This window comes from Miscanthus floridulus, chromosome 18 (genome assembly GCF_019320115.1).
Source record: "Miscanthus floridulus cultivar M001 chromosome 18, ASM1932011v1, whole genome shotgun sequence".
NCBI lineage: Eukaryota > Viridiplantae > Streptophyta > Magnoliopsida > Poales > Poaceae > Miscanthus > Miscanthus floridulus.
Window position 1 is genome coordinate 13,993,549 of NC_089597.1, and position 17,294 is coordinate 14,010,842.

General features: G+C 46.3%; 1 protein-coding gene across 1 annotated transcript; it reads left to right on the forward strand.

Annotated features, from left to right (window-relative positions):
- Positions 1–1,166: 1,166 nt before the first annotated feature.
- On the forward strand, positions 1,167–2,392 carry LOC136523321 (uncharacterized). The gene is made up of 3 exons (XM_066517038.1): positions 1,167–1,646; positions 1,721–2,087; positions 2,334–2,392. Exons 1-3 carry the CDS (start codon positions 1,167–1,169, stop codon positions 2,390–2,392), a joined length of 906 nt encoding a protein of 301 aa, XP_066373135.1.
- Positions 2,393–17,294: the final 14,902 nt, after the last annotated feature.

Here is a 17,294-nt window from a genome sequence, read left to right on the forward strand (position 1 = left end):
GTGGTTTCTATATCAAATAAAGTCACCCAATGATTCGATGCGACGTCCACCACATCCCGGTTAATCATATTAACTGGTCGGAGAGACCCAACAATGCTGAGATGGAGCAGGTAATGGAACTGCTGGACTTGATTAAGGGCATTGAGCTTAGGGGTGAACTGGTGGCGGCTAGCTTCATAGTGCGGCGCGTTCAGCCCTGCAAAAGAGAGGGCCCACCCAGCATTTGACTATAAAGGTGACAACGACGGTACCCGGGAAAACACAGACCGTCTGACGAAGATGGAAGTGATAGACCGTGCCATGGATCTATTTACTTCCAATGTCTCATTCAGCTGGCCAAAAGGAACGAAGGCTTTCAACTGCACCAATCCACCTCCTCAAGTAACCATTTCGCTTCGCATCGATCAGGCATTAATTGCCGAGCATAGGACTGACTTACTTATGAAAAGATCCATTCGCAGGATAGGGCAATATACTTTTCAGACGTGCCGAGAGCCGATTGGCCGAAAGGGGTGGACATTCGGCGGCTGCTACAGCCCAAAGAAGAGGAGCCGAGCTCCTCATCGGATAGTCCATCCCCAGTATCGGAGAAGATTCGCGGGAAAAAGCCGGCAGTAGACGAGCCGGTCCAAAAGAGGAGGAAAACCGCAAGCTCTCATGCACACAAAGCAGGCGGCATCTCTCTTGGTGAAGACCGAACAGTTCGACCACGAAGAACCGCTGTGCTGGAGTGGTTGGATGATGACGAGGACCAGTCAGTGCTTCCACCGAGCACGAAGGAGGCATCGGCGGACGCTGAAGCTCTCAAGCAGCAAGCAAGGGAAAGTTATGTTCGGGCAACGATAGAAATCCCAGCGACGCAAACTACCGGAGTCCCCGAGCAACAAGAGGGGATAACCGCAGAACCATGCACAGAAGGTGGGACCCCCGAGCGCCGAGAAGAGCAGCAGCCCGCTGCAGAGGTGCAGGGGTCCTCCCATCGAGCTGACTAGGCAGCCGCGCCAGGGGGATCAAGCAGGCTTCGCCGATTCAAGAAAATCAATCGGAAGACCAAACCATAAGTATATTTGCCTTGGAGTAATAATATTGTTCCTTGATTTCTCTTGGTTACTGACAAGCTGACATTACATAGAGCAACGCCGAGGCCCGTGACCTCAGAAGAAAAAATGACAACTGCTCCCGGCCGGGAGTCCCCGAGTGCTCGACGAACAGAGGACGGGCCAGCCACTACTGCCAGCATTCCTGGCGATGGTGAATCGTTGGCGCACACAACAGGCGCGTCGGCGACCGCGACCGAGACTACGACTAAAAAAGTTGATACTTTGGTAGCGGAAACTGCAACTGTTGTTGATGCGCCGGAGGCTATGGATGCAACTCCACCAACGACCGAGGAGCAAATGTCGTCACCTGCGGGGATGCTGGGAGTGGTCGGCGCAGCGGGCCGACCACGGAGCCCCCCAGTGGTGCCTCAAGCGACGGCGGAAGAGGACGAGGTTGTGGAGATCGAGCATGCCGCACCTAAACCCCAGTCCGTCTGGATTCTCCGAAAACGTGGGGAAGATGTAGTAGTTGTTGAGGAGGAAGACACCACTAGGGAAATAAAGAGGTTGAAAACCGCCGTTGCTGGAGTAATGACTCAAATTGAGGTTAGTACCTCACCTGAAACAATGATATATGTTGTTGGAGATCAAGGTTTATCTTTTGTCATGTTAATCCGCAGGGGATAGCTCGAACAGCTGATCAACGGCACCAACTGATGAAGAGGATGGAGCCCCTCGCCAAGGAGAACAAGATACTCCGGGAAGCGTTAAGTCTTTCGGAGAAGAGTATTCAGAGGGCCCAGTGCGAGCGGGACCTTGCACAGTTGAACTCGCGGGACCTTGAACATCAGAAGGAGGTTCTGTCCAAGCGACTAACGGCTGCATCCGAGCAGCTGAAGAAGACGTCCGAACAACTGGCCACTGTATCCGAGGAACTAAAAAATATGTCCGAGCAGTTGGGCAAGAAAAACGGAGAACTAAAAAATAAAACCGAGCAGCTAGACCGGAAGTGCCAGCAGTTCGAGGATGTATCCAAGCTGAAATCCGGTATTCCTTTTCACATAATGTACTTTGCAGTAGTTGGCCGTTCGTTTTTTTTAAACAATTGATTTTGCAGAGCAAGATGCAGAACTCAACTAGCTTCGCCAAACCGTCGAGCAAATCCGACAAGAGAAAATGAAAGAGTCGGAGCGAGCAGATAAACTGGCCGAAGAATTGAAAGGTAGGTACCCCCTGATCGGAAGTAATGTCGTAATACTTTGTTGTCGTAACGAACCGTTGTAATTCTTGTAGATTATCGACATAAAACCAAGGCGCAGTTCGATGTGCTGGTGCAGGAAGCCAAAGTCTAGAAAGACAACTTCAACACTATAACCGCCGCAATAAAACCAGTACTTGACTGCATCGACGTTGAACCGGCGCCCCGTCCTGACAGCAGGCAGCAAGGGCCAGACACCATCATTCAGAGATGCAAGGCAGCATGAGAGAACTTCAAAAACTTCAACCGCGACGCCGTTTTGACAACCGCTACTCATGCCCTTGCAGTGGTTCAGTCCCATTATCCGTCCGTCGACATCCAGTCGATAGGTGGTGGGTTCGCCGATGGGCTTAACGATGCGCAAACCCAGCAGCTGGAGGATGATGTTGAGGATGTAGCAAAAATTCTTGTCGGCGATATAGACCTGTTTGGCGAAACAGAAACTGCTGGCGAAGCTTAAGAAATTGTCCGGATATTATCGTCTGTAACACTTGATTAACCTGGCGATGAAGAATCGTTGTATTTACTTCCCGATGCAGTTATGCATAAGTAGTGTTTGATCAGTTAGTTTTCACTAAACTTGACGCCTTAGCTAGGCCGTAATCTGTAACGCGTAACGCGGAGCTCATGCGTATGTTGGAAAACAAGCGTTATCACAAGACCGTAGCCTACCGTCCAATACGCAGAGCACGGAGCTCATAGCACATTTGGTGGGATGTTGGACCCTTGGTGTCCTCCGGAGTTCTCATTACAAAAAACATGCTGTTCAGCAGCCAACTTGAGTAACTTGGCGAGAAAAATAGTTCAAGTGGCGTCCGAGCAGTTAGTTAATGCCTAAAATCTAGGCCTTGACTAGCCTATAGTCCATAACGTCGAGCGCAGAGACCTTGACACGTGTAGGATGAACAGGCGTGACCAAGGAACCGCAGCCGACCAACCGTAACACAGAGCGCGGAGCCCCTAAGCGCGCGTAGGATGTAGTCGGAGACTGGGTCTTCTCCATAGAAAACAGAAGGAAAAAACGTGTGCTGCTCGAAGATTGGCGAGCTATGTTTTGAAATTTGGAGCGAAAAATCGTTGTCGTTTTTGGTAGAAAAAACCTGTGTGATCCGGAGAAAACATAGTAGGCGATTTATGGAGAAATCGTACTCGGCGAATTGGGAGAAATCGTGTTCGGCGATTTTTGGAGTTAACGTGTTCGACGAATTGGAGAAATCGTGTTCGGCGATTTGGAGAAATCGTGTTCGGCGATTTGGAGAAATCATGCTCGGCGATTTGGAGAAATCGTGCTCGGCGATTAGGAGAGATCGTGCCCGGCGATTTGGAGAGATCATGCTCAACGATTTGGAGAGATCGTGCTCAGCGATTTGGAGAGATCGTGCTCAGCGATTTGGAGAGATCGTGCTCGACGATTTGGATAGATCGTGCTCGGCGATTTGGAGAAATCGTGCTCGGCGATTTGGGCATACTTGGCGAGCGTATTGGAGGCCGTCACGGAGTGGCTTATAGCCCGCTAACGGTAAGTGAAGCTTATGATGAAGGAAAAAATGGAGAAAAATTATGGAGACCAGAACTTTATTAATATTAAAGTAAAGAATACATATCTATGTTATTTCAGGGGTAGAAACATATAAGGTGCTCTATGTGCCAGGAGTTGGGAACATCGAGTCCATCTAAGTCGCATAAGCGATAAGACCCTAGTCGAGTAACACCTTTTACGACGTAAGGGCCCTCCCATGGTGAAGACAGCTTGTGAAGCCCTTCGGTTTTTTGTTTCCGACGTAAGACGAGGTCGCCGATCACGAACGAACGACCTTTGACGTTACGGTTGTAATACCTCCGCAGACCTTCGAGGTACTTGGATGTGCGAACGCAAGTAATCAGACGTTCTTCCTTGGCCCAATCAATGTCTTCTGTCCGAACAGCTGCGGCTTGGTCTTCACCATAGTTTTCTATTCTGGGTGCTCGGAATGCAATATCCGCTGGAAGTATGGCCTCTGAGCCGTAGACCATAAAATATGGAGATACGCCGGTACTACGACTAGCTTGAGTGTGCAGTCCCCAGACCACAGCTGGTAATTCTTTGAGCCATCTGCCCGGATGCTTTTCTTCTTCCTGATAGAGCCTTTTTTTAGGGCGTCGAGGATCATACCATTGGCTCGTTCGACCTGGCCGTTAGCTCTAGGATGAGCAACGGAAACGTATTTAATAGAGATGCACCGTTCTTCACAGAAGTCCCAAAAATGATGGCCGGTAAAAGTTGTCCCGAGGTCGATGATGATGCTGTTCGGGAGACCAAATCTGTGTACGATGTCTTCAAAGAGCTCGACTACTTTCTTAGCAGTAGCTGCGACGAGTGGTTTGTACTCGATCCACTTGGAGAACTTATCAATTGCGACGTACACATACCGGAAACCTCCTGGCGCTGGTTTGAAAGGTCCGATCATATCCAGTCCCCAGCATGAGAATGGCCAGGAAGCTAGGATGGTCTGTAGTTCCTGTGCCGGTACATGTATTTGCTTGGCAAAAAACTGACAACCCTCACATCGTCGAACGAGATTTTCCGCATCGAAGATGGCCGTTGGCCAGTAAAAACCTGCTCGGAAAGCTTTGCCGACCAGTGTTCTCAAAGCCGCATGATTGCCACAGGAGCCAGAGTGAATTTCGGAGAGTAGCTTCACACCGTTGTCTTGGATGATGCACTTCTGCAGTATCCCTTCCTTGGCACTTTTCCTCATCAGGTTGCCGTCTACCAACACGTAGTGCTTACTTCGGCGAATTAGTCGTTCGGTTTCGATTTTGTCGGCGGATACTTCGCCGTTGGAGAGGTATTTGATGAACTGTTCCCTCCAATCGGTGACCTACGAAGGTATCGTGAGTACCAACTGCTCGGCAGGGGGTACTTCTACAACTTCCTTATCTTCTTTAATGGATGGTGTCAAGAGGTCCTGAACGAAAACCCCCGGCGGAGCCACGGTGCGAGAAGATCCTATCTTTGATAGCTGGTCAGCTATTTGGTTTTGATCCCGTACCACGTGGTGGTACTCGATGCCGTAGAATTTCCCTTCAAGCTTCCTAATTTCGGCGCAGTATGCGTCCATCTTCTCACTAGAACAAGACCAATCTTTATTGAGCTGATTGATAACCAGCACGGAATCCCCATATACCATGAGGCGTTTGACGCCGAGCTCGACGGCTATACGGAGGCCATGGAGACATGCTTCGTATTCCGCGGCGTTGTTGGAGACCGAGAAATGTATGCGAAGAACGTATCGGAGTTTATCCTTTGTTGGTGTGATGAACAGAATGCCCGCACCTGCACCATTGATATTAAGGGCATCGTCGAAGTACATCACCCAGTGCTCGGGGCAAGTGGCAGCGATGGGTTCTTGGATTTTGGTCCACTCAGCGATGAAATCGGCAAGCGCCTGTGACTTTACGGTCGGTCTGCTTCTGAAGTCAATGGAGTAGGTGCCGAGCTCAACAGCCCACTTGATGATACGACCATTGGCCTCTTTATTGCGGAGAATATCCCCCAGAGGGAACTCAATGACCACGGCGATCTTGTAGTATTCGAAGTAATGTCAGAGCTTGCGTGAGGTGATCAAAATTGCATATAACAGCTTTTGCACCTGAGAATAACGAGTTTTGGGCTCATTAAGTACCTCGCTGATGAAATAGACCAGACGTTGTACCTTGTAGGCGTGTCCAGTTTCCTCACGTTCGACGACAATAGCCGTACTGACAACTCGAGAAGTGGCGGCGATGTAAACCAGCAAAGTTTCATCTGGTCGTGGCACTGTCATGATTGGAGGTTTTGTTAAAAACAATTTGTGCTGCTCGAAAGCTGTGTCTGCCTCCTCCGACCAAGAAAAAAGCTTAGAGGCCTTGAGACGCTTGAAGAAGGGTAGCCCTTTTTCACCGAGGCGTGAGATAAATTGGCTTAACGCAGCCATGCAGCCTGTAAGCTTCTATATATCCTTAACACACGTCGACCGTTTCATGTTGGTGATGGCGGAGACCTTATCAGGGTTCGGTTCAATGCCCCGAGCGCTGACGATGTAGCCTAGCAGGATACCGGATGGAACTCCAAAGATGCACTTTGAAGGGTTCAGCTTCCATCGGTATTTGCTCAAGTTTGTGAAAGTTTCTTCAAGGTCGGCGATGACTTTGTTGGCGGTTTTAGTCTTGACGACCATGTCGTCGATGTAGGCCTCGACGTTACGGCCGATCTATTGGTCGAGGCATGTCTGGATAGCCCTTTGGTAGGTCGCTCCAGCGTTCTTTAGTCTGAAGGACATAGTGGTGTAGTAGTATGCACCAAAAAGCGTAATGAAAGATGTTTTGACCTGGTCTTCCTTCTTGAGGGAGATCTGATGGTAGCCAGAGTAACAGTCAAGAAAGGAGAGCAATTCGCAGCTAGCGGTGGAGTCTACAACCTCATCTATCCGAGGTAGGCCAAAGGGGTCTTTAGGGTAGTGTTTGTTAAGATCAGTATAATCAACACACATTCTCCATTCTTTATTCTTTTTCTTAACAAGTGTAACACCTCGGGTGTTAGCCTTGCATAACTTGACTTGCATAACATGAGCATGAGCATCAAGCATTCATAAATCATCATTTACAATAGAAACATCTGATCGAAACATATGAAACATTGCTTGTTATTTCATGTTTCTTGTAACCTATGCATATGATCCTGTGCAAATAAATGCTAGTGTGTAATGTTGGTCACTATAACACCTTAGCTACACTTAGGTTAACAAAAGGAACCTTGTTCATGAAGACCACATTCCTTGATCAAGCATTTAAGTGTTATTTCATGTGTTGACCTGAATGGCTATATGAGTGACTACTACATGAAATGCTTAAATGACCTTGCAAATTACTCAAACATGCTTAGGATATCATCATGAACAACTTTGGTATTAAGTGCTAAGGCTAGTTTGGTCATTTAACCATGGGTTGTGTATGTAGCATGTTTTCAAGGTGACATGTTTGACTAAAGTTGAACTAGGTGTTAGGGACCTTGCATGGAAGAGTTCACTAAAACAATGTTGTAGTGTTTAACATAAGGAACAACTTTGATAATTGGGCCTTTGACTGATTCAGCTCCTATCATGCTTGAATTTGGATTTCAAAAATCATCGAATCACTGTTTTCAACACTTAGCCATTTTTGTTCTAAGTCATACTCTGACAGTGCTGTCAGCCCGACTTTGGATCGATTTTACTCGGTGTACGATGAGAATTGGAACACGATCTTTGAACAACATTTGTAGCTGGTACCTTGGGCTACAAAACTCATGTTGGACATTTGCACGAAGGAGCCAAGGATCAGCGGATAAATCATCACGAAAACGCGCTGTCAGACCTCTCCGATCGCGACTGAATCAACTGAATCGATCGGCACAGTGGCCGACCGGCTTCAGAGCAGAGCCGCCGCGTGGAGGGTCCGTCGGCCGCGCGTCGCCGTTGCCCTGACCGCGCAGGCCACGCCGCGCCCGAGCGAGCCTTCATCACGCCAACGCCCGCCCGCACCCAGCCGCACCCCATTTTCGCGTTTCCTCGGCTTTTCTTCCTCGCCGCAGCAGCCGCCGAGCTCTCGGAGCCCCGCCATCGCCTTAGCCGACGCCAGCTCGCCCTCGCTGCTCCTCCACCCCGGCAACGCCTCCACTAGTGCCCCCGCGACTCACTGCGCCCGCCCGTGCCCGTTGACCACGCTCGGTAAGCTACAGCCGCGTGCACCGGCTCGTCGGAGTCTCGCCGCCGTACTCCGTTCTCGTGGCCACGCCGCCACAGTCCCCTTCTCCAAGCGTTAGCTAGTGCGCTAGGTCCGCCGTAGTACCCTAGTGCTCGTCCGAGCCTTAGATCGAGCCACCGTGGACGTCGCCGGCGTTTTGCCGTGGTCCAGCCTCGCCGTTCCGCCATGGCCGCCGCCGCTAGCTCTAGGGTCAGCAATAAGGCCGGCCAAGTGGCTCAATAGGTTCGCCAGGTCATGTAGGTCCTACCCTGATGACCTCACCGCCGGCGAAGCTCGCCGTCGTCGAGCCGCAGCCGCGCAGTGCCCAGCAGCGCCGCTGCTCTGCTCTGTGTCAATGACGCGTGGGGTCCCCTGACCAGCGGGTCCCACCTGTCAGCGACAGCAGTAGTGTAGGCTAAACCATTTTGAATCCAGTTTTTGATTGGTTTTGTTATTTTTGTATCTGCAGATTGGTAGCTCCAAAAATGTTGAAATAAATATAGTTGTGTTCCTTAGGAAGTGTAGTATTTAGGAAAAATATGTTCTTGGCTTCAACAGTAGAAAATTTTGGAGATTTAAATAGGGATTTCAAATGTGCTTTTGAATGCATTTAAATTTGTTTATTTTATATCTAGAGTTCCTGTGCCCCAAAAATTATGAAATTTTTGTGGTAGGCTATTCTTGTTATACATGAGCTTGGATAAAAATTTGAGGACCAGTGCATGTGTAGATCTATAGTTGTAGATTTTTCTTTTATAAATAGTTAATCCTTGCATGAATTTTTATAAATTAATTATAAGTCCAAAATTCATGAAATTAATTGGAGGTGATACTAGTACCATATAGGTGTTAAGAAAAATAAGAAATCTGTTGCTTGACACTTTTCAATAGGATTTTCCATTTATGCTATTTCAAGCCTTGTTTTCTTATCATTTTTGTATAGGATGTTTTACTTAGTAAAATGACCTGAAATTTTTATAGTAGTCATTTGATAGCATTATTAAGGCTCTGTAAATTTCTGAGAATTTATTAAGCACATCTGATATATATTTATTATTTAACCTAGATATCTAAATAAAATAATAAAGGCAATTTAATAAATAGTTTGGGCTTTGCCATTATATTATCCTAACTATGTTTGGTATGCTTAAACTGTTGGTAGGTTCTAGGTTGTCAATTTGTGAATAATGACATGAAGTAGAGGTGTTATTACTTTATATTGCATGTTAAGTCATTTCCGGACTGATTCTAGAAAATGATGAGTTGCATGTTGAAACTGATGTAGACTGTAAAAATGGTTAATAACAAAGTTGTAGAAAATTTGATAAGCTTTCCAGAAAGTCCAGGATCACTAGATTTGGAATTGTAGAACTCCAGTTATGAATGAAACAAGTAGATACTGTTTATGGCATAGTCGATGCATTGTAGAAGTAGTTAAGTAGTAAGCGAGAAGAGATATGCACCTACTCAAACAACGTGATGCACTTGTTAACATATATGCATTCGTAATACTTATACCATACTCATGCATCTAGGATCGGAGGAAGAAATCACGTTGCTGGAATTCGAAGAAGCAGAGGAAGGGAACCCGCAGGAGAATCCACAAGCCGCAGCTCCCGAAGGCGTGGAGCAGAACCCTGAAGAGCTTCCGGAGTGCCCTGACCATCGTCCTACTTCCTTTCTGCGAGGCAAGCCCTGGAGCATTATAAGTCTCCCAGTAATTTACAAATGTTTACTTACGTATTTATGATTGATGCATTAGGTTATAAGAGTTGAATGAAACCACTTGATGCATGTACATTCCTTGTCCAGATATTACACCTTTAACCGGTATAGGTCTAGGATCGAATATATATATGCTTAGCCATGCTTAGACCGGTAGAAGTCGGGTGATGTCCTGTCACCTGCGAGATATAGGTGGATACCGGAGCACGGTTGGCTATATCTGCTATCGTGGAACAGAACCATGAGGTAAAAGTAAATTGAGACCGGACGGGAAATCGATAGGGAAGCAACAAGGCATGGAGGTCTTGGGTGTGGACTTATCCCCGTCTGTGTCGATTAAGGACCGTACCGTTGTTGGCGCTTCTGACAAGATTGAACGCATGCCTCTCACTTAGCTGGCCGGATAACTCGTTCCGACCGCGAAGCCGAGTAATTCAACTCAGGCCGGGAATCGTTCTGTTGTGCGCTCCTTCCGAGGAACGATCAGACTGAGCCCAAGGGCAGGCTTGGCCTGAGCATCCTGGCATCTGGTGTTCCAGATTGTGCGGCGCAGTACGAACCCGTGAAATGTGTATCGGAGTTGTACCAAAGGTGACCTAAGACTATCGTGGCTGGTAGATCTGGGTTTGTGTTAGGAATAAATTCCCAGCTGGTTGAAATCGATTCGAATCGCCGTCTCTCCCGGATAGTGAGAAACTTGGCTAGTCCCAACATCGTAGTAACTGTGTTATGAAACATGATGGTTCGGATGAATATGGAATTATATTACCTGCTATGGTTACTATCGTATGATTCTAAATAATATACCACATGTTTGGCACAGGGTAGTTGCTAATCTAGAAATGGATAGTTATAATTAACTTGATAAAGGAATCACAAGTGTACAAAGATTAATTGCCTTTTTCGCAAAAATGTTGTCAAGTTACGTCCACTTATACAGCCTTGCATAATCCTTGGAGTCATTTATTTCTGGTTCATGACGGGTAAGTCTAGCTGAGTACCTTCTCGTACTCAGGGTTTATTTTCCCATTGTTGCAGATGGCACTGTGTATCATGGTTATTGCAAGAGTTGCTTTTATCCCGCTGTGGATGAGGAGTAAGCCTTGGGCAGGCTTCTTTAGTAATTCCTATCCTTGCTTTTGTGGATCGTGATCTGGCATGGCACTGTATCAAACTACGTTGGAAACTTATCTTCGAACTTATTTGCTTCCGCTTTAATTATCAAACTTGGTTTGTAATAACTTTCTATTCGTACTTTGAGGATGAAAAGTATCTGTGAACTTTATGTAATTTGTGGCATGTATATTGAATCCTGTACGATCTTGGTTGTTGTAAATCGTTTATCGAGACCCGTCGTGGTACTCGACGGACTACCGGGTTTATATGGGTTCAAGTATAACAGTGCAACCGCTTGCGGATTGCCATTATACTTGTATTCTTATAAATTGGTCGGTTCTGCGACAGCTGGCATCAGAGCAAGATTCAACGTTAATTGTCACAAGTGTATTTAAAACAAAAGTTTTTGTTTTCCAAAAACCCTTCTCTAGCAACTAATAGTCAAATAATAGGTATTTGAAATCTAAAGTGTGCCATTGATCACTTTCCTTATGCCCAAATTAAGGACTATTAGGTGGCTATTTAAGTACTAACATGGGGATTTTTACTTCGTCGTCCATACGGCGTGCTATAGTATGGATGCCATTCACTTGAGTGGTAGTGTATGGATCAAATGCCTCTACGCCAAGGTAAGATGAGTGTATGACCGCAAGATGTGAGCGTGCGGTCGGGAAGAGTTAGCTTTGGTACGGCTATGTATACATGCTTGCATGTGTATATGGTGCGTATTTAATTGTGGGTTTAAATTCTTAACGGGTAGATTGATACGGAAGTATATGTATGGGTATGCATATATGAAAGTATTTACAATTCCATTCTGCATATTTCATTATGGGTTTAGGGCTGAAATGAAATTTTATGCAGGTACACTAACAACGAAACGTGTAGCTCGACTAGTTACGATTTTATGAGAGAACGTATGTATGCCACCGTGTCTACCGTTAGAAACAAATTTTTCCTAAGTTTGTGAGGACGTACGGCACGAGCATGCATCATGTTAAAATACCATTCACATAATTACAATTGTTCCTCCCCTTATAAAATTCTTACTCGTTTATGTAACTCTTATCCATTATGGCATTGTCTCACCAAGGGTACATGTTAATGGTACAGATGGCACGCACCAAGCAGACTGCTCGCAAGTCCACCGGAGGTAGAGCTCCTAGCCGTCAGCTTGCTCCACGTACCCGTCAACGTCACACGTTCCTTGGAGAGTTTGGGATGCCTACACTCTTATGGAGAGTGCTCAGCTATGTAGGTTATCCTGATGGAATGGAACCCCGCTACTTCTGGGCGAATGAGCGGTTGGGAGAAGGTCTCTTAGTTACTGTGGAGGCCATTGTTCGTCCCCGAGGTGACGATTCTGAGTGGACAGGCTGGTGTTATGAGTCTACTGGCAGGACTGCTGAAGAAGCAGCTGGCAGGGCAGCCTTTGGGATCTTGAGGGATATCATGGATCGTTTTCCTCAGGAGCTGGCAGCCGCTTTGGTTGGAGTCTTTCCCAGAGGTAACCCATCCACTGACTCATGGCAGCAGGCAAGAGGAAGATCTTTGGAAATTGGTGCAGCTGAAGGGCAGAACAGTGATAACCCTGCAATGAGCGCCATGTTCGCAACGATGAGAGTGTTAGATGGAGTTGAGGGTAGCCTCAGACGTGTGTCTGGTGCTCTTGGTCATGCTCGCGAAGACCGACGTCAGCTTCAGAGGGAGCACGACATCAAGATTGAGAGGCTCACAGAAGAAATGACTCGGTTAACCCACCAACGGAATGCAGCCTGGTCCAGGGAAGATGTCCTGAGAGCTCGACAGTTTGAGCTAGAACAGCAGCTGGCCAATGCGGAAGAATACAATGATAATCTGCATGAAGAGGTTCATCTACTGCACAATCAGCTCCACCCTTATGTACCACCTGGAGCCGCAGAAATGGATCTGGAGGGGTAGGAGGAAGAAGAAGAAGTGGCACCTGAAGAAGAAGTAGAACCTGGGGAAGGAGATGATTCTGTGTCTGACCTCGATAGTGATCATGATGAGGATTAGATCGCTTAGCGTGTAGTGGGAAGACTAATGTATCACTTTTATTTATGTAATGGACCTGTAGTTCCAAGTTGGCATTAGTAATCAGACTATCATGTAATGTTAATTGCACGTTTGGACGAACGTCAATGCAATTCCAGTTCTTTGTCGTAAATCACGCTTTAAATTGCATGCGTTATGAGCACGATAAGTGGTCAAATTGGTGATGTCATGTTGCGAGAAAGAATTATTATGCCTCTGTTTTTATTGTGATTTTGAGAATTTTCTCCAGTAACTTCAGTTTGGCATGAATATTTAATTCGTCTGCAATCTCTTGGCATCGACCAATAATCGCTTATTGTTGCAACTTCGCAGATGACGCGCACCCGTGCGGGAGCTAGTAGCAGCCAGGATGGCAACCATGATGACTTGCCACCCCCACCCCCGCCATCTGCTCAGGAGTTCTTTGCCCAGTTCCTGGGTAGCCAGAGGACAATGGAAGAAGCTTTGCGCCTCATCGCGCAAAACACTGCTCGTGGCCACCCACAGCAACCAGGGGCTGAGCCAAATCAGCACAGTTCATTCAAGGAGTTCCTGGACACGAAGCCGCCAATCTTCAAGGTGGCTGAGGAACCACTGCAGGCCGATGAGTGGCTGAATACCATTGAGCAGAAATTTCGTCTGCTAAGAGTCACAGAGCACCTGAAAGCAGAGTATGCTTCTCATCAATTGCAAGGACCAGCAGGAATCTGGTGGACGCACTTTCTGTCGTCTCTGCCTGCTAATGCGAGAGTGACCTGGGATCAATTCAAATTGGCTTTTAGGGGACACCATATTCCCCCAGGCCTGATGCGCATGAAAGCAGCAGAATTTATGAGGCTCACTCAGGGAACCAAGTCACTCACAGAATATATGCACGCATTCAATAACTTGTCAAGATATGCTCCCAGTTTCGTGGATACAGAAGAGAAAAAGATTGAGAGTTTCAAGCGAGGGTTGGGTACCAAACTAATGAAGACTATGGCAAATTCTCGATGTGCCACGTACAATGAGTTTATTAGTGATGCCTTGACCCAAGAAAATCACAACAACATGCATGCAGTTGCTAAAGGTCGCAAGAGGGCCTATGAGGCCGGTGCATCTGGATCTTTCCCGTCAAAGGCGCCTATCGCAACTAGGCCACAATTCCGTCCACCTGCACCCAAGTTCAGGCCTCCACCACCAAAAGCTCAGAATAACAGGCCACAGAAACCATTTCGTAAGGCGTTTACCATTGCCTTACCAAAAGGGAATGGTAATCAGGACAGCTCCGCCGGATTCAAAAGTAATCAACCTTGTTTCAACTGCAACCAACTAGGTCATTGGTCCAAGGAGTGCCCCCACCCCAAGAGGAATGGCAACCCCACGCAGAACAATCAGAGGTAGGTGAATGCCAAGGCACGTCAGGGACAAGTGCATTATACTGCTGTGGAGGAAGTGCCCGCCGGAGAAGTTGTCACGGCTGGTATGTTTCTTGTCAACAAGCATCCCGCTGTTGTTTTATTTGATTCAGGAGCTTCTCATTCATTTATGAGTCAAGCATTTGCATCTAGACATGATCAAGAAATAATAGAAGTAAGTAAAGGGGGTTTTAACATAAGTTCAGCAGGGGGAACAGTTACTACCAAAAAGATAGTCAAAAATGTACTCATTTTGATACAAGGGAGGGAGTACACAACAGATTTGATAATATTGCCAGGATTATCAATAAGTGTAATCTTAGGCATGAATTGGATGAAGTATCATGGTGCTCTTATTGACACTAGCACCCGTACCATTATGTTGAGAGAACCCACGGGAGGGAATGCTTTTCTAGTCCCACTCTCCCGCGATTTCGAACCCCAACATCTAGCCTGTGCTATCCAAGCCACCACCATATGTGATATCCCAGTGGTTTGTGAGTTTCCGGATGTATTTCCAGAGGAATTACCAGGTCTACCCCCGGATAGGGACGTGGAATTTAAGATCGAATTAGTGCCAGGTACCGCACCCATATCCAGAAGGCCATATAGAATGCCACCCAATGAGTTAGCAGAACTTAAGGTTCAATTGCAAGATCTATTGGACAAAGGTCTTATCCAACCTAGCTCATCTCCGTGGGGATGCCCGGCATTGTTCGTGAAAAAGAAGGATAAGTCACTGAGGATGTGTGTAGATTACAGACCACTCAATGCTGTGACCATCAAGAACAAATATCCGTTACCCCGCATCGACATCTTGTTCGATCAGCTAGCAAAGGCAAAGGTATTCTCCAAAATTGACTTAAGATCAGGTTACCATCAGATAAAGATTAGACCGGAGGATATACCCAAAACTGCTTTCTCTACTAGGTACGGCTTATACGAGTATTTGGTTATGTCTTTCGGACTAACAAATGCTCCAGCCTACTTTATGTACCTGATGAACTCGGTATTCATGCCCGAACTTGATAAGTTCGTAGTCGTGTTTATCGATGACATATTGATTTATTCAGAAAATGAGTCAGATCATGAAGAGCATCTGAGGATTGTCCTATCCAGACTCAGGGAACATAAGCTATATGCCAAGTTGAGCAAATGTGAATTTTGGTTGAGCAAAGTACCATTTTTAGGTCACATTTTATCCAGAGATGGAATCTCAGTAGACCCATCAAAAGTACAAGAGGTCATGGATTGGAAAGCCCCAACTTCGGTGCATGAAGTTCGGAGTTTCCTAGGGTTAGCAGGATACTATCGTCGATTTATTCCAGACTTCTCAAAAATAGCTAAGCCTATGACCAGACTACTTCAGAAAGATGAGAAGTACAAGTGGACATCAGAATGTGAAACAGCTTTTCACACCCTTAGGACTTTGTTGACTACAGCACCTGTGCTAGCACAACCAGACATTGAAAAGCCTTTTGATGTATTTTGTGATGCATCAGGAATAGGTTTGGGATGTGTACTTATGCAAGAAGGGAGAGTAATTGCATATGCCTCTCGGCAACTGAGAAAACATGAAGTCAACTACCCTACACATGATTTGGAACTTGCAGCCGTTGTCCATGCACTAAAGATATGGAGACATTACTTGTTGGGCAATGTATGTCATATCTATACTGACCACAAAAGCCTCAAGTATATCTTTACCCAGCCGGAACTGAACATGAGACAACGTAGATGGTTGGAATTGATTAAGGACTATAATTTAGAAGTGCATTACCATCCGGGTAAGGCTAATGTAGTAGCCGATGCACTTAGTCGAAAGTCCCATTGCAACACAGTGGAAGCGCTATTGGAAGATGGATTCAACTTGCTACATCCTGCTGTACTACACAATATCACCATCAGTTGTTCGCTTGAGGGCAGAATCATAGAGCTACAGCAGACTGATGTAGGAATAAGTCACATCAAGGGAAAAATGCAAGAGCAAGAGACCAAACACTTTAGGTTGGACGAAAGAGGTGTGTTATGGTTTGAGGACCGACTAGTGGTGCCAAAAGACCGTGAGCTAAGGAATCAGATTTTAGAAGAAGCTCACTCCTCCAAATTGTCTATCCACCCGGGTAGTAGTAAGATGTATCAAGATTTGAAAACCCGTTTTTGGTGGACTAAGATGAAGAAAGAGATCGCAGCCTATGTTGCAAGGTGTGATAACTGCAGTAGAGTGAAAGCCGTCCATATGAAAACCGCTGGATTACTTCAGCCATTGCCTATTCCAGGATGGAAATGGGAAGAAATCAGTATGGACTTTATTACAGGCCTTCCAACAACACCACAAGGTCACGATTCAATCTGGGTCATTGTTGATCGTCTCACCAAGTCAGCACACTTCGTACCCGTGAACACGCGGTATATAGTTGGGAAATACGCTGAAATATATGTTGCCCAGATCGTGAGATTGCATGGAGTACCCAGGACCATAATCTCAGATAGAGGACCACAGTTCATAGCTCGTTTCTGGGAGCACCTACACCAAGCTTTGGGAACCAAGCTAATCAGGAGTTCAGCCTATCATCCGCAAACGTCAGGACAGACAGAGCGAGTAAACCAAATCCTAGAAGATTTACTTAGGGCTTGTGTTATATCTTCAAAAGGTTCATGGGAGAAATGGCTACCTTTAGCTGAATTCTCCTATAACAACAGTTATCAAGCGAGTATCAAAATGGCTCCATTTGAAGCCTTGTATGGCAGAAAGTGCAGAACTCCATTGAATTGGATTGAGCCCGGTGAAAGGAGATATTTTGGTATTGATTTTGTCAATGAAGCCGAAGAACAAGTACGTATCATCCAACAACACATGAAGGCAGCTCAATCAAGACAGAAAAGTTATGCCGATAGAAGAAGAAGACCACTAACTTTTGAAGTAGGTGACTACGTGTACTTGAGAGTATCACCCATGAA